The sequence below is a fragment of the Gallus gallus genome, chromosome 4, assembly GCF_016699485.2.
Source record: "Gallus gallus isolate bGalGal1 chromosome 4, bGalGal1.mat.broiler.GRCg7b, whole genome shotgun sequence".
Lineage (NCBI taxonomy): Eukaryota > Metazoa > Chordata > Aves > Galliformes > Phasianidae > Gallus > Gallus gallus.
The window spans coordinates 52,136,702-52,159,324 of NC_052535.1; the positions used below are offsets into that span (position 1 = coordinate 52,136,702).

The 22,623-nt window shown below is 42.5% G+C and overlaps 1 protein-coding gene across 1 annotated transcript in view; it reads right to left on the bottom strand.

The window, feature by feature from the left end:
* Window positions 1–22,371, bottom strand: part of FAT4 (FAT atypical cadherin 4) — a 136,874-nt gene extending 114,503 nt beyond the window's left edge. The window contains exon 1 of the mRNA XM_015276389.4: window positions 16,631–22,371. Within this exon, the coding sequence (XP_015131875.2) occupies window positions 16,631–21,913 (5,283 nt within the window). The 5' untranslated portion in view covers window positions 21,914–22,371. The remainder of the gene's footprint in view (window positions 1–16,630) is intronic.
* Window positions 22,372–22,623: the final 252 nt, after the last annotated feature.

The window sequence follows — 22,623 nt, forward strand, 5'->3', positions numbered from 1 at the left end:
CTAAACAAAACATGAACAATGGGATTAAATTAGGAGAATGAAACAAAACTACAAGACAACTGTAGGAAAAGAAATGTACTTGTTAGTGCAATATGACTGTGCTCACCATGCTCAGAGCTGCTCCAGCAGGGAGAGCATTGCACCCACCTTGCACCATCAAAGCCAGGCTCCCTGGGATTGCTCCAGAAACCACCTTTCTCTCATAGAATGGAACTGGAACTAGTGCTTTGATAAGCTTTGCAATTCTCCATAGTTTCCAACCCTTATTTATGTCAGACTTGAAGCATAGAAAAACTACTATAAAATCAGGCAGAGCCTCCAGGAACAACAAATAACTGCCTCTTCTTGGCTTAGGTCAGATATGACACGCAAAATGAAAGAAGGGAGACAGCTGCCTAAGGACAGCAGTCAGGCAGGTAAAGAAGAAATGTTGAAGCAACTTAAGTAGAAATCTTTGGTTCCTTATTTGTCTTTCCCAGTAGCCAAATACTAATTTTTTAGCCTGTACTCTTTTCATGTTAGTGGGACTGTACACAGTCCCAACCTGGTTACTACAGACCTTGAACAGAGAAGTTATGAATGTACCATATAATGGGATAACAGCTAATGCACATAATCCACAAGCAACAAAATAGGCAGAGTAAAGAAGATCTTTCTGTTCGGCCTGTAAGAAACCGCAGGGATGCACTGCACTGCTTGCCTACCAAAGAGATGCCAGTGAATTCTTTCTAAGAAAAGATCTTTGGTTCTTAAAAAAAAATTGCACTACTTCAGTGTTAAACTCACAATGAAAGAACACTAATTTGCATCAGCTTTAAACATCTATGTTCTAGTGCTACAAAGCCTATGTCAGATAAAATACGCTTTCTCCTTAGCAATAATGGTAATGAAAATGCACAGATCTGGCAAGATATTTACTTCTGAAATACTTCGCTATTACCATGGAGAATTTGGAATATCCACCACTGCACTGGAACAAAATGAAGATAAAGGAACTTGAATGCTACTATTATTATTAGGATTTCTGTCTTGTTTTTTAAAGGTTCCATGAGCTTGGAAGGGATAAGAATTAATCACAGAAATGAATCAAATACTGCTGCCAATAACAGAGCAGGAAGAAGCATTAAATAAAAACAATAAATACAAATGACTACACACTAAAACACACATATACGTATATGTACATCCTAAATTTACATTCAGAAGTTAACAGAAGAGGAAAGCACTTGTAGATGTGGACAATTACAGAAAACTAAAGTGAAAGAAAAGACAGCATCTTTCTTGCCTTATTTCAGTGTCCCTCAAGACCTGAATTCTTACCCTGGGAGTTATCTTGCAATGATTTTACTTCGGCTGAGTGCTCAAGTAAGTAGCTCACAAGACCAAAGAAGTGACAAGCTTAAGGGAAGCCCTTGGAATAAGCCTCCTTCACACCACAGCATCAATATATGCACGTGTAGTGAGCCCACAACCTGCTTGTCCAACCACCTGAGACAATGCTCTGGAGATGTGGACTTGACAATTTGTAGCAGGGTAGAGAAGGTGGCAAATAATAATAATAATAATAATAATAATAATAGAGCAACAATGGCTAGATCAAGCAGGGGATTCACCTTTTTCCTTCAAAAGCATCACCCCATTTTCTAACTCTTTGCCATGAATATCTCTCTCCAGCTCTCCTACTTCATGCAGCAAAGGTTGTATGCTCAGCAAGAGGGAAATGTGTGCCCATGCCAGAGGGTCAATAACCTCTATGCCTAGGGAAGATAATTTTGCAGTTTGCCAAATGCTTCTCCTCAGTGACTACTGACAGACACCCTGCCTTTGGACAGCTTCAACTTCTGGAGCTGCAGGATCCAGATGCATTCCTTCATTCCACTCATTCCTGTATCCCATTATTCACCCAGGACAGTCTGCATTTGAAATGAGGGAACATTTTCACTACTAACTAAATCCTTAGGTACTTTTGTTATTTTTTTTGGCAGACTTTTTGCAAGCCATTGTTAAAACCCAACTTCTAGAATTTTCAGCTTCAAAATAACAGCAGTTAAATCAAAAAGTTCACCACGTTCTCTATCATTTTTTAAAAACTGTCTATTTGTGAAAGCCAGAAAAAGATAAGCATGTACTAAAAAAAAATAAGGACAGAAAACAGGATTTTATTAAAAAATAAAGTAGATTATATAGATGAAGACTTAGAAAAGAGAACATTGTAGAGTAAATGATGTTGTCTTCTAAGGCTTCAATTACGTGCAGTTAATGAAACACGCAGTTTCCCATCCAGCGCATACACACAGGATAGGGACCAAGTTGCAGGAGATGCCCAGATGCCCATCTATTAAATGCTTGGATACAAATGCCTGGAGTTAGATGTGAAACTTTCAATAGTATCAAAATACTTTTTGAGGGAAAAAATAATCGAAATGATACATTTTTTGGAAATTACCCTGGTTTAAATCACTGCTAGTCTCCCTTCTCCATCCCCAGTGTTTCATCCTCAATCTCTCACTGCCCACCAGCATAAGCTGCATCATTATGCTGTAACACGAATTAGAAAAATTGACCCAGCTGAAAAATAATTATTTTGGGACTATTTTTCATCAGGATCTGTTTCCTAAGCCACTTTACAGGGTGCTGATACAACTGTCTGTGCCAAGGCATTGAATGAGGACAGCAGTGAGCAGCCCCTCTTAGATATCTACCTGCCATCTATTTGTTTAGAACTGTCTCTCTTTGGAAAAGAACACGCAGGCTCTTTCCAAAGGACTCAGAAAATTCCAGTGAAAGCTACCATCAGAAAGTCATGCCACTGTCACAATAAAAGCAAGGAAGTCTGGATCAAGATTTACATTCTCAAAAGAAATTAAATCCTTGAGCTAAGATCCCCTGACCATCACCCCATCGTGCCACCATCCCACTAACCTTTCAGAAAGCCAATGGAGCCAGACAGAACCTATCAGCCTGTAACACAAACAACACTCCCTCGAAAGGATACTTGGACTTCAAGTCGTAAATTTTCCTGATGATGCTATTCACATACCACAACAGAACTAATTCTAGCATCCATAAAGGTAACACAATTTCGAATGGTTAGGTGTGCATAAACTTGCACCTAGCAGACTAACACCAACTGAATATTAGGGGGCAAATGACTTTAGGGGACTGATTACATTAAGAATATTGAGTTGCACACTACTGACAGACATCTATTATGTAACCCCACAACATTAATAAGGTAGTTTTACGAAAGATGTAACTTTCAAAACATATAAACTAAAGTAACCACTTTGAAACTACCCCGCTGTCACTTTCACATCAATCTATTCACATCAGCCAGCTTACCAAAAAATTACATAATCTTCTGTATTTTAAATACTGTAGTAAATCATGTAGCAATTTGCTACAATTGTTCTTTTCCTAGTCATGTGAAGAATAAAAAAACCCTGCTATTTACAAAGTGCTACCAGCTCATACAAGGAAAATTCTTCCCCAGAAGAGCGAATTACTTCCCAGAATGTAAATCACATAAATCAGAGGTCTTGACAGGGATTAAGAACAGAGAAATGCAACTGATCACAATGAACAGGAGCAAAAAACAGTGGTGCCCCACATAACACCACTGTATCTAAAAAAAGCTTTGCATCTATTACAGATCTTGGGCTCTTCCTGCTCAATCTAATTCGTACTGGATCTACTGATCTTCAGCTCCTTCCCACTCCTTCCTCTATTCCACCAGCTCCATCACACAAAGGAGGCACTCTTATATGACTCAGGAGAAGATTTGTATGATAGAAAAGCCTAATTATTTCTTAAAACACTTCTCACTATCTTCCCATTATCCTATATATCACTATACTAACCAAATACCAGTTTAGAAAGACAAATAAGAAGGAAAATATCAAAATATAACTAATACCAAGAACATATTTTTCAAAAGCATATACATAGGTTTCATACATTAGTTTGAAAACATAATTACAACAGAGTTGAATTTGATACAAGTAAAAGAATACTGAATACTACGTGTATATAATTCAAGAGATGCTTAATTATGCTTCACCATGCTACCACCATGTCTGGAAGTCACCAACTACATGGAATCTCACATGAAAGAAGAGAACCGTTGCCAACTATATTATGATCTCCTTATTTATGTAACAAGTGCCTTATATCACCAGGTGACACCAACAAAAGAATTTACCTGTTCACAGCAGGCACGTCTCACTACCTTTCACTACCTTTCATTTCATTTAGAAATGCCAAGCCAGAGCAACGTCACTTGGCTTTGAATTGGTAATAACAAATCTTCAGTTTTCAGATGTGATGTCGTAACATGCATTAAAACAACCACTGGTAAATTGTTCAATAGAGGTGTTACTTTATCCAACCCCCAGGGAGAAAGAGTTGTTTTTTCTTCCCTCTCCGTGAAGACATTCAAAGACTTGGAGCGCACATTATATTCGGATCTTCACATCTATCACAAGGAAATGAATGTTTCTGGTTATATATAGTGCATCGGGAAATATTTAGCTGTGTTTCTATTATGCACAACAACAACTCTAAGTGCCTCATTTCTACATTCTTCTATAAGTCTTTCATACGCTCAGTAGGAGGCACAGAAAAAGAAATTAGTTAATCATTAAGCTTTTTCTTTTTTAAAAGAGAGCCACGCTGACTGACCCAATTAATCAATGTCTGTAGATGTCACAGAGGAAATACTAAGGCAATGTTTCTCTGTTTCAGAATTCATTCTGAACACTAGAGTTCTATTCTTTTTTTTTAAACGGAGAAGTACAAAGCCACACAGATTCATTACAATTAAAATGTATTTTGGAGTACTGGAGAACGATAGTATCTTTCAGCATACCAAAACAATTCCTTATTTTCAGTAAAACTTCCCAGATTGAAAATTAAAAAGAAACCGGTAATAAACTGAGTTTCTTCTAAAGAGAAAATTGCCATGTGATCTTTGTTAAACATTTCTGAAGAACTGAATACACAGCCCATTTCAAACATTTTCATTTGCAGTTGAACATGGGGGTGGAAGAGGAACATGGAATTCAGCCACCAACCTACTCTCAAGTATGCTAAGAGTCCTTGCTGGTCGCTGTCTCTAATGTAAGATCTTAATGCATGCAAACACTCAAGTTTCTCAATAAATACATCTTTTTAAATTGGTATCTTCCCCCCATAAGAAAACTATTTCTTCACCAGCAAGCACTAGATAAAGCTCCATTCATTTTTAAAACTGTACAAACAATAACCAAGGCATAGGCCTAAAAATGAACTTCTGGAGTTTAATCGACCTCCTGATGGCAGTTTATATAGAACCATGCTCCATGAAGTTGCCCTGTAGCCTCCTTCATACCATAACTTCTCACTAGTTCTTTTAATTGAGGGCAATGTGTTAATACCAGTGTATTAGATTGATTTATACAGAGTTGCATCCATTAATTACAGACTGCAGAATGTCTCGTTTTCCTTATTTCCTTGGCAAAAGCAAGTTTTTGTTAGATCTTTGGTGTTTACCCTTTGTCACTTTCCATATAGATTTTAAGAATTTAGAAGGTCTTTCAGACTTCTTTGAGGCCTCATTTTCTGCTTTGGTATATCAATATAGATGAAGTACTATTTTATTAACTAAAAAAAGATTGAAAAAATTAGTATAACTAAAAGAAAAGCCAGTTTTTTTTTTTTTTTTTTTTTTTTAAGTATCTCTTTTATAAAGTGCAGATTCCTATGTTCATAAACCCTTCATAGATCCAAAGCTGTAATAACAATGATACATTTTCATGGACAAAAATCTGCCTTTTAATGCACACACACTTGTGTGTTGTTTTTTTTTTCCAGGGAGAACGTATATGGGTTGCATTTATTTTTCTATTTGTATAGCAGTAGCCACAATTAATATTTGTAACATTGTGCTGTATTTATAGAAGGAACTGTTTGCACATGTGAGACCTCAAGGAATTATAAAAATTTATGCATTTTATAGCAGCAAAACTTAGAATGAAACACTGTCTCCCTCCATCAGATCTGAGCAGCTTTACACCAAAAATTCATTTCAAAGTCTGTTTTACAAACATGTATATGAGGTGATCAAGGAAGGCAAGAAAAAGCATTTAGAATACAACTGGCCAAAATAAAGCTGTTTTTGACAAAGTTTATTCTTAGTTATTTACATTATATCATTAGTAGTATATCTTCAGAACTATATTGAATGCATCAATTTCTATGAAAAAAACTGCAATCTAAATTTAATGATTGCAAATTGATAGAGACATTCAAAATGAAATTCATTTGCCCTAGCACAAAGTCCCATTTCTCCTTCATTCTCGTCGGATGGAATATCCATTGGGTTTTCCAGCCATCATGAGCAGGAAAACATTACATTTACAAAACAAGAAACTTTCTTAAATCCTTTTAATGAAAATGTTTAAGAGTTTGCTTTAAATAGATGGTAGAAAAAAAAGTCTTTGTTTCTATTCCCTTCTCCTCGGCCCTGCATTGATGGATATTGCTTAAGGGAGTAACAGATCCAATGGACTTGGAACAACCACTATATCTGGGGAAAATGACTGATTTCTGCAAGTAACTTTAAAGATAGACAAACCACTAACTAGATAGCAACAACTGATTGATCTCTACAACAATAAACAGAAGAAAAGCTAAAAAAAAAATAAACAACAGAATAACACCTGGACCTCACCCAGACAAACAACAACAAATGCTGGTGGCAATAAAGGACTCGGGCAACAAGGAGGGACTGTGCAAGAGGAGAGTTAGCAGCCAGGTTGGTTACAAGTTTGCCAGGGCAGCCGCAGCTTTTAGCCCAGTTCTCTGGAGCTGCTTCCAGCCCTGCATTGTGATTTTCCTATGAGGAGATAAGAACCAAAGGTCAGACAGCAGGACGTGGTAGAACTGCAGTGTAAATCCCCTAGGACTCGTTATTGTTCGTTTGTTACCGAAACCTAAAAGAGGGGCTTAGCTCAAGCATATGGCGTCCTACTGAGCTCGTCTGAGCAGGATTATTCCATTTATACAAGTTCTTCCCTACGCTGTAAAATGTATTAAAATAAACATATTTGTGTAGTCTTCTTCCTCCCCTCTTACCTCTCTCTCCCTCACACAAACTCAAAACAGCACTGAGCAGCAAAAACAATAAGAGACACCTTTATCAGCCTCAGCCATCTGTGTTCCCTTAGTCTGATCCAAGTATTTTGGCAGGCATGTGCGCAGCTTTCTACTACCCAATATCATCCTGCCCTGCAGAGAAAACGTTCACTCCCACTTCCTCCTCTCTCCACCAGTGCACAGCTCGAGCAGACGTCTGAATCTGTCAACTGCATGGCTTAAAATAATAAGGCATCGTTGCTTGTGTTTAATTAATTACAAGCTCAACATGATCACTTAACCTTATTGTGAGTAACTGCAGCGTCACTTGAAAACACAGCATGGAGCAATAAAGGGATGATTAAAAAAAAAAACAAGCAACCTTCAGTGCTGATCACAGGAACTATTTGGTGTTAAGAAATTTATAAATAAAAACAAAATAAAAGCTGAATCCTTGAAAGCTAGAAGTGCATGAGTTGTTAGAGAGACAAAACAGTGAAAAGAAAAACTCTTCTTCATGTAAAATCACCACCACCATAATTAGATTCCAGACAATCTGACACGACCCTGCTGGGGTTAAAATTAAGATTTTCATTAGTCTGTTCACCAAAATAATAAAGGCTTTTTTTTATTATTATTTTTTTTCCCCTCAAACCAGACAGACATAAAGACTTTATTAAGCCGCTTTCAAAGGGAATAGAATCAAGCTCACAAAAACAACAACAACAACACCTCGTTTAAATAAACACACAAACAAAAATACAGGTCTCTAAAGAATAAGTGCAGTAAACCACAGAGTTTGCCTTCTGTTTTCAAACAGCCTTGTAATCACTACATGTCTCCATATTTCAGACAGCATGACATTTTGATGGATTAAAAAGATTTGTTGTATTGAAGGAATAAAGAATGTGAAATGGAGAAAAACACCAGGAATCCCAGAGCGTAATGTGATATGAGAAACCCCCTATGGAAAATACAAGCCTTAAGCACATATACTGCAGACATGTACCATAGTTCAGGCATCTTACTTATTCCTCTGAACTATTTCAGCAAAATTCTCTTAATTTACCAAAATGACCCGAAAGGATTTGACATTAAAAGCCCTCACCTTAACTCTCCCTTGAGCTCTCCAAGGAACAATTTATGTCCTGATACACTGCAAGGGAAACAAAAATCACATACTTTCCCACATACAGTGCTTGTGGCAAACCCACATCTCTAGTTTGAAATTTGAAGTCATATTTATATTATATGTACGTACTATAATATGAGATTAGTACTTTCTTTCTCCAGCTATTATAGGATGCTACACACCAAATTCTTATTTTGATAATTAATTATCATTGCAGAACTTAATTCAGCACTACCTAGTACTGGCTGCTATATAAATTAATTTGGGACAAACAGAATATAGGGTTCGTGTACAGGTTTAAAAGGAGACTATAATTTGGGTAGGTTAAATACAACATATAAGCATTCTTCAAATTAACAGCTTTCCCAAACTTGCATATTATTCAGTTAAAAGCCCAAGGATGTGTAGATAGGAAGAATTTACTTGAAATCCTAAGTTAAGATTTTTCTCATGCATATTTGAGAAAACCATCTCAAAATGGTTTCAAAAGCACTTAAAGTGAATATAGCTGCAAAAGAATCCTTAAGGGAAAAGCCTTGGAACTAAAATTACCACTCGCTACCACAGTTTGCTGAATGAGAATTGCCCTTTGTTCACTCCTCACTTCACGGCAGACATGAAAAGCACATAAGCAGCAGTACCAGAGCAAAGCTGTGTATCAGCTCAGAGGAACTCTACACCTGAGGCCTAGCAGAAAGCACTTGGCAGGATTTCAGAACTGGATCCCAAAGACTGGACCTCCTGCAGTGCTGCTGTGACCTACATTGGCCCTGCTGTGCCCTCCCACGTGGGGACAGGGATGAAGAACCACTCCTCCTTCCCATCAGTGAGGGTGATAGTTACACTCTGTACTAACAAGCTACCCCATAAACACATATGTCCAACTCAGGGTCTTGTAAAGAGTCAAAAGTAACTTGTATGACACAGAATGTCTCCAGCTCATCAGCTCACAGGATTAAACAGCATAGAAGCTTTCCAGAAACCAGCCCAGAAGAGGTAAGAAGATACAGATGTGCCCCTGAATCACAGGAGGCCAGGCTCTCTGATACAGCTCCCAGGAAGGAGCACTTGACCTCTGGGAGCAGTAGGCACCAGATACCCTGAAGACATCTACCAACACCAACCCTTGAAGCAAGAGCTTTATTGTACTCTCATATGCCTTGTATTTATCTATCTTGCTTTTTAGGAAATTCATATGGAAAGTAAAACAAAGAGGAGAAACAAACATAAGCAAGTCACAGAGCTATGTTCCCCTCACCTGTAAGATATGTCTGTGCTTTTTAGGGCAACTTGAGGTTTGGCTCATGCTTGACAGAGGTCCAGAAGAGTACATTATGAGAACCAAAAACAGTACAGGTGGATGCAACGGAGAAAACTATAGTGTTGCTCAACCCAGCTGGGTTGTTTTCAAAGCACATCCAACTGAGTGGCTGAAGAGAGAATTATCTTGACACATGCAAGTACATGCATATTTAGAAAAGCACAGCTAGCCAAGAGACTGGAAAATGTGGATATCTGAAGTCAAGGTTGTTAGTTCTGAGTTGAGGCTGATGATACTTCACATATTGGCCATATGGCACATCTCAAAATTATTCCCATTTGTTTTACTTAACATGGATCTGTGAGAAAAATCCTTCCTTCATGTTACAGCTCTGGCAGAGGATGCTATACACACTGTCCACAGGGACACAAACAAATCTCACCCCCAAGAGATGATTCCACCCTGACAATCACAGAGATCAGACTATGAACGTCTGTCATCCAACACGTGAACAATCCACAAGGGTAGTCAAAAAGAGAGGAGGTGATGGCCTTAAGTTGCACCAGGGGAGGTTCAAGTTGGATATTAGGAAAAAATGCTTCTCAGAAAGAGTGGTGAAGTATTAGAACAGGTTGCCCAAGGAGGTGGTGGGGTCACCGTCCCTGGAGGTGTTTAAGGAAAAGGTAAATGCAGGACTGAGCGACATGGTCTAGCATGGTCACAGGCATGGGTTGGCAGTTGGACTAGATGGTCTTAGTGGTCTTTCCAACTTTTATGATCCTATGAATAGACCTCACTCATTTCCAGCACCAGCAAAAGGCAAGCTTTACGTGGACCTTCTCTGCTAGCTCTCTCAAGTTCTCTCTAAGATGCTCTCTGACATTCTCTCTTCAGACAGAGCGCATGGGGCTCTGAGGAGTTAGCTTCCCTTGCTTGGTTGCTGTAGGGAACCCCAACCTGACCAGGGGATGCCATCTCTAAGCTACAGGACAGGGCGGGGGGGGGGGGGGGGGGGGGGGGGGGGGGGGGAGGGAGGAAGGTAACACACTGTTAGAAGATGTTCTGCTGCACAAGATTGAGTCCAAAAGCTCCTTCTACCTATGTGAACCTCAAAGGCTGCTGCATGTTTTCAACACATAACAAAAGCATGCTTGCCTGTCTATGAAGCTGGATGTCTGCACTAAACATAGAAGAACCCTACTGTTCAAGATTATTATGTCAATACAAACAATAGCCTGCTTACAGCATGCACATATGAAGACTGCAGGATATGAAATAGTTCAGCGAATACTTGTTTTCATTACTTCTCGCATAGCTGTTGGCACATAAATTACCACTTCGTAATAGGCTCTTTGAAATTCCTTTGCATTAACTAATGTGACTATATATATTTTTAAAGTATAATCACAGCTATCAGTTTCCATCTGTTCTACTGTCCTTTTGGTATGCTATCACTCTGAGGCAGTAAACAAAAATAGATCACTACAAAAACAAACCTCTGTGACAGTCTAGACTAGAGTGATCTAATTAAATACAAGATTTATTAGAATAGAGAGAAACATCATAATAAAACAAAGACACAGTTGCCCTAACATATCTGATATTTTTCTTGGCAAAGTGAAGTAAGGCTATAAATTTACTGAAACAAATCATATGATGTACCATAGTGATCTGGCATCATTTTTCCTGACTATGCGTTAGGAAAAGTCTTTGTTTTACTTCAATTTTATTTGCAGTAAATTTTGTTTCTAATTAGAACCCAAGAGTATTAGGGCTTGTCCACACACAGGTTTTGCACAGACATAATTACATGGGTAACAAACATAAGTGAGTTAAGAGTAATGCTACTCCCTAGTCTAGACACAGTTAAAACAAACTATAGTACTATAACTATGTCATGCTCAGGAGTTGCTTTGTTAAAAATAAAACAGGCACCTCTTCATCTGGGAAAGGCAATGACCCTAAGAGTGGTATTTTAACAACATTCAGCCACTGAAGAAGACACAAAAAAGACCATGAAAATGTCTGGAGCCTCTTTCCATCACACAAAAGGATACACGCATCCTCTGATGAGGTGTGGCATTTGCTGCCTCCGAGTTCAAGATACGCTCAGGAAACAGGCAGAGACAATAACAAAGACTAAAGGAGCCAACAACAACGCAGTCTTACCACAGCAAAGCTAGAGATGAGAGCTGGAGAGACCAAGAGGGAATGAATGCTTCAACGAGCAAGTTCGTTTAGGAGAACTTCAGAAAAGCCACTGATTGCTTCACATCACACCAACACACAGAAAGAAACCTGCACTCCAGCAGGTTGGGGAATATCATTTTACATGGAAAAGGACTGGCTTATTAACATCAGTGGAACCTAAGAATCATTTAGAGATTTGTATGAAGAATTTAACACTTAGCAAAAATAAACACAAGAATATTTCACATTGGTTTTCAGCCATTATTTCTAGTGTTTACATTACAGACACATGAAAAATAATAAAGAATGTTGTTTTTAAAGTCTAGTGATTTTTAACATAAAAATTATGAAGTGACCTCACATGTAAAAATGCCCCAAAGCTGCAAAAATAGCAAAGAAATAAGAAATTCTAGATATTAAGAAAATGTAGCAAGGCAGAATCATTAAAGGAATGAGAGAAATTAAGAAAGGATAACTTTGAACTGAAACCCACTAATTGGTTTGGAACTGTTTTCAACATAAGTCACATCATCTCACACTAGCTCAAGGAGAGCATATAGATCCCTTTTCAAATGAGTGCAAATGACAGCAATACCTTTAATTACACATTTCTCAGAATCAGTACTAGCGCTAGGAGAAAAAAAAAGCTTTGGAACAGGGTCAAGAAGGCAGATTTTCATTGTTTACTCAAATGTTTCATAAGTAGTTTCCTTTGTCAAGCTACAATTAACATGCCATATTTCATTAAAGAATAAAGCGATTTATAAATAGTATGAATACAAGGAGTACTCCATTGTTCCTCTTTGCACTGGTAAATAAAAGACATGCCAGATAAAGACTATGTAAAATATTTCACATCTGAACTCCTACACTTCACTCCTGGGACTAGCAAGGACCCACGCGGCACTGGACTGACACAGAGATGGCTAAGCCAGAGGACTTAAGCTGGGCTGAGTCAAGAAGTTGCACATCAACTCATTACACCATGCAATTATGGTTTTATGGCTATGGCAGAAGTTCACACAGAGTCAATGTAAAATGTGTTATGATTTTCTTTCCACTGAGAGAGGGCTATTCACTCTGCCTGTCTCCGCTAGTTTCTAGACCTTTACCATGCCAGCAGCCTACATCGTCTGAAATCTTCATATCTTACTAACATTTCCTTCCAGACTGTGGATCTGGGGGGATAAAAGCCTCCCCTGATGTGGAAGCTGATGCTTCATAACAGTTTCTAATCATGACAAAAACACAAGAGGAAGCTACAAACGTACAAATGTAATAGAAAACTGAGAGTCGCGTGTTCCACCATGTAAATGAAGATACTCATACCTCTTCTGAGAGTATGTTAGCATTCACAGATAAAAGGCACAGCTAGGAACATTAATCTGCCCTGCAGTCCTCTCCAAGTACTTCCATTTTCAATTTCATCACCGTATCTATAAAGTTCACGCACCTTTCTCATTAACATCTTTTTCTCCCTTTTAAGCTACTTTAAGTATATAAAAGATTAACTGAACAAGAAGTTCAGCACTCTGTTACTTTCTCATTTGTCACACACAATAGACATAGTGGCACCACTGATCCCTAGAAAGCCCACTGTTCCTCTCAGAGGATCTGCTCGCCTAAGGATTAAATCTCAGACTAGAGATTCTGCCAAATTCTATTTAATCCTTAGTAACATGGCACAGATGACGGAGAATTGCCCTTAGGTTCCTCACATTACTGCCACCCCAGACACACAGTACAACATACGATCACACAATATATCATACAGCATGCAGTTGCTTTAGAAGGCAAGACTGAATAAAGTCATGAGCTTTCCAAGTGATACCAATCTGCATTAGTCATTCCATATTAACTATAGAATCATAATGGTGAAATCCTCCTCCCTGCCTAAAGAGGGTAGAAGGGATTTTATGCTGAAAAAAAGAAAGAATAAAAAGAATAAGGTACTAAGCAATTGGAATTTTGTTTGTTTTTCCAGCTGAAGGATGTAAAAAGACATAAAATGACAAAAAAAGGGCTCCCTTCAGGACACCTGCTTTATTTTTCTCCCAGAGAAGAACAGTGCAACACTTAATACAAGCAGTAAAAAAAAAAAAAAAAAAGAAAAAAAGAAAGGCTGATCACAGAACACTTTCATACAATGTCAAACAGCTTGGTTTGTAACTGGAGATTGCAGAGAAATAGGTTGTCAAAATTATTTTTAAAAATCAGCTTTCAACTTAAATAACAACTATCCAAAATTACACAATCTAGCTGTAAAATACAATGGAATGAGCACTTGCGTTTTCATTGCAAATCTCAAGCTATTTAGCACTTGGAGCGTAAGCATTATCTCAATCTGTACTTTTCCATATTGAAAGAATGGGCACAGAATCATATACAAATATGAAATCCAAGTGCTAAAAGATCCAGACTCTAAGTCAAAGAAACATTTACTTTAAAAAAGATCAAGTCCAACCATCACCTAACACTACAAGTCCTCCACTAAACCATGTGCCTAAGCACCACATGAAATTTCTTAAATATGACCAGGGATGGGGATTCCCATCACCTCTCATGGCAGCTCATTCCAGTTCCCATGCACCCTCTCCCTGAAGAAATTCCTCCTGATACCCAATCTGAACACTTTAGCATAAGCGTGCTTTATGTTGTGTTCTCAAAGACAGCATTCATGTACTTCAGGACTGGCTGTTTCTTGTAAAAGAAACCTAGTAGTAAACTACGACTGTATTAAGTGTACACTTTTCAAACCAAAAAAGCATCATCCAAAAGCAACACGGAGAAAAGCTGCACTGCTTATTCAGCACCTACCAACAGTCAGCTTGTGCAAAGAATTTTACTGTAGTACTTCTTGTTCAGGCATGGGATAGCAAAAGCCATTCCAAATAAATGAAATCAGTCGAGAGAAATACTGCATATGGTTATATTTTTTAAGGTTGATAGCTGATTATAATTTATAATATATTTCTAATGAAGCACTGTAAACTAATCATGTTTGGGAGAAGAAGCATTTAAGAAGCTATAAAGATGTAACTAATAACATGAAATTCAAGCTCCAAACCATTGCTCTCAATATTCTTTACAGAATAAAACATTTGTTTCTGATTTCAGCAGTGGTTTGTATTCAACAATGTAAAATTTGTTTAAAGTTTCAATAGTTGTTCTCTTCACTGCTCACCAAATATTCATATTAAATACTTTTACAACGTGAGAGCCTATTGCAACCATGGGGCCTCCTGTAAGCCTTTCTTCTGTCAAGAAACTTTAGTCACAGGACGGTGACCCAAATACCCACTGACAAAGGCTTAACCTTTAAAGCAACTTAAGAAAGTACATGACTTAATAATAATTCAACTTTTATCAGTTTTTGCTGTTAACTTTTATAAATTTTCAGCAGGGATACATAGAACCATATGATAGGAATCTTCTCATAAAAATAGCATGCATTATTTAAACCAGCATCGCTACTAAACCTGGTCACATTCAGATACACTATTACTCTACAAAGCATAATAACCAATGGCTAACAGAACACCCGTTTAGATAAACTCACACACACTGAGAAATCTGATTTCAGAATCTGCTTAAGTTCCCATTCTAATAGCAGTGCTTTGTGGGGCATCAATCACTGTCAGTATAGAAAAGTTAGGTTACATATCTATACAGACCATACTTGAACAAGAATGCGAGTAGCAATTAAGAGAAAAAACTACAGACACAAAGTAAGAATTTGAAATAACCCATCTGCTAAAATATAAATAAATAAACAAACAAACACAAAACCCACCAAGCTACTACACAGTACCATTGGTGGCTCACACAAAGTTGTAATTCTGAAGTGGAAATAGACATGGGGGTAATGCCTAGGACACAGGAGTCTGTACAGTGCTGAGGTAATGGGCTTAGCCAGCAGGGGAAATGACTGAACCAGCGCACTTCCAGCATTCCCCGCTGGCTGACCTACTGAGTGGTGTCGGCCCCAGACTTCCAGCGACTGAAAGTTCAATGACTCATAGCAAAGCGCAGAAGGCAGCTCCAGAACATGGTGCAAGCTAACACAAACACAAGGCCTCCTTTCACAACAGGCCTTTCTGTCTTCAAATAGAAGGCAGCAAGAATGGTGTAAGCTTTCAGCTGTGTGGCTCAATTACCATACTCTGGGGCAATTAAAATATTTGTACTTCACAGCTGATGTCTCAGATCTATTTTGCACCCTTTGCTGCTCAAACTAGTCGTGCAGAGAACGTTTAAAGATCCTTCAGTCAACACCAAAGCAAATTGCCCTCTGATAAGGAAAGCTGCCTGCTACATTGTTACATTTTTACAGCCCCTCACATCATAGAACAGAAACAGACCATTTCATGCTCATCTGTGCGGGTAAAGTAATGGTAGATTGGAGATCTACCCCGGAGACTTCACCAGGAACAGCACACAGATGGGATGAACAAGCATGTCCAGACCGGAGACATTAAATGAACTGTTCATAGAGCAATCCCCTGCTGGCCAATCCTCAAATGCTGACATGATGACTGCAATGAAAGACCTAGTTGTAACTCACTCAAGAACAGAAAAACTTAATTTATGATTGCCAAAATGAGAAGGTTTGCAAAACTCATGATACGCTTGTGATTAAAGTTTTTAGGACTTAAAGCATTTATTATTCAGAAGGTATTTGGCCAACACTGTGCCTTCAGTTCCAAATTTAAGCACTTTCCCTGAGCCTCTCTCAAGTTTCTAGAGGTAGCTTTGAGGAAAGCAGTTTGAAGCATACTGGTTAGAAGGTTAGCCTTAATCAATCAGCAGACTTAAAGTTCAGGTCTTCTGCTGACACTCATATTCATAGAACACTTGGCTAACAACAAATACATGAAACAGCTTGTTTAGAAAGCAAACACATGAATAATTACTGAATAAAAGAAAAGCTTTACCTCTGCTCGTTGTGTGCGGGGCAAAACAGAAGATTTTTCAATGGCATAAACATCCACCAAGTAGAGACGCACTCCTTGCTCCCTGTCCAAAATGGCAGCAGTCTGGATGACACCAGTATGGCGCCCAATGGTGAAGAGGCGCCCCAGACTCTTATCTTCGCATCGGACGGACACAATGTAATATTCCACCTGGGCCTCAGAACCCCGTGGACTGCTTGCTTCAATAGATATCACATTCGTCCCAATAGGCTCACCCTCTTTTAAGATAGTTATATATTTTGGCTGCGTGAATATAGGCCCATCAACGCCTTGTAGAATTATAGTCATCTCAGTGGTAGATTTCCTTCTTTCAGGGCCAAGATCTGTAGCAGAAACTATCAGATTGTATATTAGCTGAGAAGGCACCAAAGCTGATGCTACTCTTAGGTCTCCACTGTAGCGATCCACAATGAATGTTTTGGTATCTCCATTGATTATTTCATATTCCACCTCTCCATTAGCTCCCTCATCAGGATCTGCTGCAATAATTGTTGTTAGGATTGAACCAATCATGACTGAAGGGTCAGCTGCAAGAGCATTTTGCGATATGAACACAGGAACATTGTCATTTTGATCCATCACTAAAATAGTCACATTCTTCAAAGCAAACCGTCTGGACTCCACAGGAACAGCCTGATCAGTGGCTTTGACTGTTAATTCAAAGAGATTAGCAAACTCCCGATCTATTTCAGCATTGGTAAATATTGTCCCTCTGACTTCGTCTATACGGAAATGATTACCTCGTGGTGTCTGTTGAATGATTGCGTACGTTAACTGCCCATTAATATCTGCATCTGAATCATTAGCAGTCACAGAAATGACAGAACTACCAACAGGTATGTTCTCAATAATAGATTTAAAAATGTCCCCTGCAGGAAAATTAGGAGGATTGTCATTAAAATCCCGAACATATATTACCACTGACATCGTAGATGACCTTGGTGGCCTTCCTTGGTCTTTTGCTGTTATATTTAGCTTATACAAAGATTGTGTCTCAAAGTCCAACTTCTTTGCAAGAAAAATACTACCAGTGTTGGGACTGATGCTAAAGGTCCCATGGTTGTTTGTCCCTGTAATGCTATAATGGAGGTCAGCATTGTCACCTGAATCAGAGTCAGTGGCAGTGACAGAGGAAACAAGTTCACCAACTCTCATGTTTTCCAAGACATCCACTGACAAGGTTGATTTAGGGAAGGAAGGACTGTTGTCATTCTCATCCAATACATCAATGCTCAAGGTGCAAGTTGAACTTAAGGAAACTGCTCCGGAGTCTACCGCTTGGATAACAAGTGAATATGATGCAGTAGCTTCATGATCTAGTTTGCCTACTAAAGTCACTTGGCCTGTGCTACTATCTATTGCAAACTGCTTTTCTTCATTTCCCTTGATCACAGAATAGTGAATCAACCCATTAGTCCCTTCATCAACATCTGAAGCAGAAACTCTCAGAACCTGTGTCAAATTTGCTGCCAATTCTGATATGGTAGCTTGGTAGAGATCTTTCAAAAACTTAGGAGCATTATCATTGATGTCTTTCATGTAGATCTGTACAGTTGCCTGGTCCTTTAGAGGCTTTGGCAACCCCTGATCTGTTGCTATAACTGTAAGACTAAATACTGCAGCTCCTCGCTGTCTCATAAGAGCCTCCCTGTCAAACTGATGAGTACTTCTTATCTCGCCAGTTATTGTGTTCAGCTCAAAATCTGGTTGCATGTGCTCAAATGAATACCTGACTTCACCATTCGGCCCAAAGTCTTTGTCTACAGCATTTATTTTACCCACATAGGAACCACCACTCTGTTCCTCTTCAAAATAAAATACATAGTTGGTACTGTTGAACAATGGCCTGTTATCATTTACATCTTCCAGAATTACTGTAATGTTCACAGTAGCATTGAGCGGTTCTACTGCTCTATCAGAGGCAACAACAAGTAAAATGTATCTTTCTTGAAGCTCACGGTCCAGTTCACTCTTTATGTACAGCTGACCATCTGGGAAAATGCCAAAGGCATCCCCAGCATTTCCTTCAATTATACTGTAAGCTATTTCACCATTCACTCCTGAATCTTTGTCAGTAGCATGTACCTTAAAGAACCGTGAATTCACTGGCTCAGACTCCAAAATTGTAATTTCATAGGAAAGCTGGTCAAACACAGGAGGGTTATCATTTACATCATGGACAGAGACAGTCAGGACGAAAGTAGAGGACAGCTGTGGCACACCCATATCTGAGGCCAGGATTTCAACCTGGTAAGTCCCAGCATTTATGTCCAGCTGCCCTATTAAGCTTATAGCACCTGTTTGTTCATTGATTGAAAACAAGCCCTTTGGGTTTTGCTTAAGGCTGTAAAGGACCATGCCATTAACACCTTCATCAGGATCAAGAGCTTTGGCTTGGAATATGGTATGACCAGCTTTCCAGTTTTCAACCACATTTACGCTTTCCACGGCATGAATAAAGTGTGGCGAATTGTCGTTTAAATCTTTGACAGTTATATTGACTATAGTGTCTCCAGTCACTGCCCCACCACTAGCCACCACTTTCAGCTGGTAAAATGCTTGCTCTTCCCTATCAATAATACTGGCCGTGGTGATCTGCCCTGTCACTTTGTTGATGGCAAACATACCCCTTTGGTCACCTGTTGTAATAAGGTAACTGATGTTGGTATTGAGATCCATGGTAGAAGCGAAAACAGTACCTACATGGTAACCTAGAGCAACATTTTCAAAAACAACAAAACCATACATGCCCTGGCTGAAAACAGGTGGGTTGTCCTGAGTGTCCAAGACAGTGATGGTGACAATGGCTTGGTTCTGAGACTGAAGATGGCCACCATCAGTGGCCACAATCTGCAACTGGTAAGCAGTTTTCTCCTCCCTGTCAAGGGCTATTTTTGTGGTAATGATCCCGGTCTTGCCATGGACCTGGAACCTAGAGGTATCCCCAGCTGAGATGCTGTACTTGACGGTCCCATTGGGCCCCATATCAGGGTCAGTGGCAGACACAGTGGTTACATAGGTTCCGGCTGGCTCATTCTCTTGGATATGGGCAAAATACTGGACAGGATAGAAAACAGGGCTATTGTCATTCACATCCAAAAGACTCACGTTAACCCGGGCTACTGAAGAAAGGGGAGGAGAACCCAAATCTGTAGCCAGGACCTGCAGGGAAAAGTGAGCCTGCTCCTCCCTGTCCAGCTGTGAGATGGTGCTGAGTTTGCCTGACACGGGATCCAAGCGAAAGACTTGCCGAGGAGTCACTGAAGAGGGACCAACTGCCACCACTGCTGGCTCAGCCTCCTGAAGGGAGAAACGAATGGTCCCATTGTCCCCCAGATCGCCATCCACAGCACTCAGGACCAGCAGCTCAGTTCCTGATGGGGAGTTTTCAGCCAAGGAAACCTGGTAGCCCTCGGGTTGGCTGAAACGAGGCTTGTTGTCATTGATGTCCAGGATGGTCACCACCAACTGTGCGTAGGAAAATTTGGGCTGCACCCCCTGGTCACGTGCACTGATGTTGAGCACCACCTGGGAAGTGGTCTCCCGGTCCAGCCCACTGGTGACAGAAGCACCCCCAGCATGCCCAGCAGTGCCACCCCCAGGACCAGCTGTGGTGACCAGCCCGCTGTGCTCGCTGATGTGGAACCAGCCCAGCTCATTGCCAGACACAATGCTGTATCTGAGGTTGGCATTGAGGCCCGAGTCACGGTCTGTCGCAGTCAAGCCCCGCACATAGCTGCCCAAAGGCACCTCCTCACTGATGTTCACCCTGTACACTGACTGTTCAAAGACAGGCGGGTGGTCATTGATGTCGTTCACAAAGATCACCAAGCTAGCCACTGAAGAGCGGCTTACAGGAGTCGCCGCCACCCCATCAGGGGAAAGGGAAGAGGTGGGGAAGCCTGGGGGTGGTGGTGAGGCCCCATAGTTATCAGCCACTGCCACTGTAAGGTTATAGGCAGGGATGCGCTCCCGGTCCAGTGCAGCCGCCACCTTGATCAGACTGAGGTTGGGTACCTTACTGCTGTGCACCTCGAAGTGCCGCTGCTCGTTGCCTGCCAAGATTGACACAGAGATGTTCCCGTTGGCAGCAGGGGAGTCAGCATCGCTCACTGTCAGCAAGGCCACCACAGTGCCAGGTGCTGCATTCTCATCCACAGAGGCAAAGCGGGAGGTGGCTGGGAAGTAGCGGAACTTCACCCGGGGCTCGTTGTCGTTGACATCCAGCAGGCGGATGAGGGCCTCGGCCCGGCCGCTCAGCGCAGGCACCCCACGGTCTGTGGCTTGCACTGTCAGCGAGTACTGCTGGCACAGCTCATAGTCCAGGCGCTCCCGGATGCGGATCACCCCACTCTCAGGGTCCACTTCGAACGGGAGGCTGCTGGCCCCCTCCCCACCGCCACCATCGCCTCCCTCCAGGCGGTAGCGGATGTCAGCGTTGGTGCCTTCATCAGCATCAGCTGCTGCCACCTGCAGAACACTGGCCCCAACGGGTGCATCCTCGGGCACACGTGCCTGATAAAGAGTCTGACTGAAGACGGGTGGGTTGTCATTGATGTCCTGCACGGTGACGTTGACCTGTAGGTACCCGCGTCGCCGGGGCTCACCCTTGTCCTCCACCTGCACCAGCAGCTGGTAGCTGGGGGTGGCCTCTCGATCCAGCCCGCCCTGTGAGACCAGATGCAAGAAAGCACCTTCGCCGCTAGGGTTGAGGGTGATGTTGAGGCGGAAACGTCCCTCCTCGTTGCCAGACACAATGCGATAGGAGCTGTGGTCCACACCGTTGGTGCCGCTGTCAGCGTCGGTGGCAGTGTCCAGGATGAGCTGCCGCCCGCTGCCCGTGTCCTCCTTGAAAGTCACCACGATGGAGGGGTCGGGGAAGACGGGCGCGTTGTCGTTGAGGTCGAGCACCAGGACGCGCACCTCGCTGGGGTAGGTGGGCTGGCTGGAGAGCACCACCAGGTCCACCACGTCGCTGGCCAGGCTCTCGCGGTCGATGGAGGCGCGGGTGTGCAGGGCGCCCGAGGTGGCGTTGATGGAGAAGAGGGCGTGGTGCTCGCTCAGCCGGTAGGTGAAGCCGGGCCGGGTGGCGATGGTGCCCACCCAGGTGCCGGCCGGCTGCTCCTCCAGCACCTGGAAGACCTGCCGGGGCTCGGCGGCGGCGCCCAGCGGCAGCAGCGGCAGCAGCAGCGACAGCAGCAGGGGCGGCGGGGCCCGGCGGGCGGCGGCGGTGGGGCGGCCCATAGCGACCCTGGGGCCGCTTCCGCGGTAGGGCCCGGCGCCGCCGCCGCCGCTGCTGCTTTCAGCGGTGCCCCCCGGCCGGGGTCCGCCTCCCGCAGCCGCCTCGCTCCGGCCCCTCCCTCCCGCTGTCCCGCCGAGGCTCCGCTCGCTCTGCCCCGCCGGGGAGGGACCCGATCGGCCGTCCGTCGCGCTCAAGGGCCGCGCCGCTCGTCCTGCGCCCGCCGCCGCTCGGGGGCCGGGGGGCGGCCGGGGACTCCGCACCGCATCGCCGTTCAGCAGCTGCCGCCGCGCCGTCGGGGGCCTCGTGCTCCGCCGCGCCTCAGCGGCCGCCACCACCCCGCCACCATGCCCGGCTCGGGAGACGCCGCCGAGCGCCGCCGCCGCCGCCGCTTCTTTCTCCTCCTCCGCTGAGTTTGTAATCCACGGCCACGGAGACCACCGCCGCCCGGCCCCAACTTTGCGCGGCGCTCATTGATCCCGTCCCTCTTGACGCCCGGCCGGGCTCCCCCCCGGCCTCCCATTGGCCGCGCCGCCCCAGTGCCCGCCCCGATCCCCGCCCCGCATCGCCCCGAGCCCCGCCCCGCCGCCCGCCCGTCCGCCCGCCGCGCACCTGGGGCAGGTGCGGCTCCGACGGCTCTGCGTGAGCAGACGGCCGCTGCGCTCCGCTTCTCGCTGCTGTCCGAGCCCGGAGGGAAGGGGGCGACCCCTGGGAA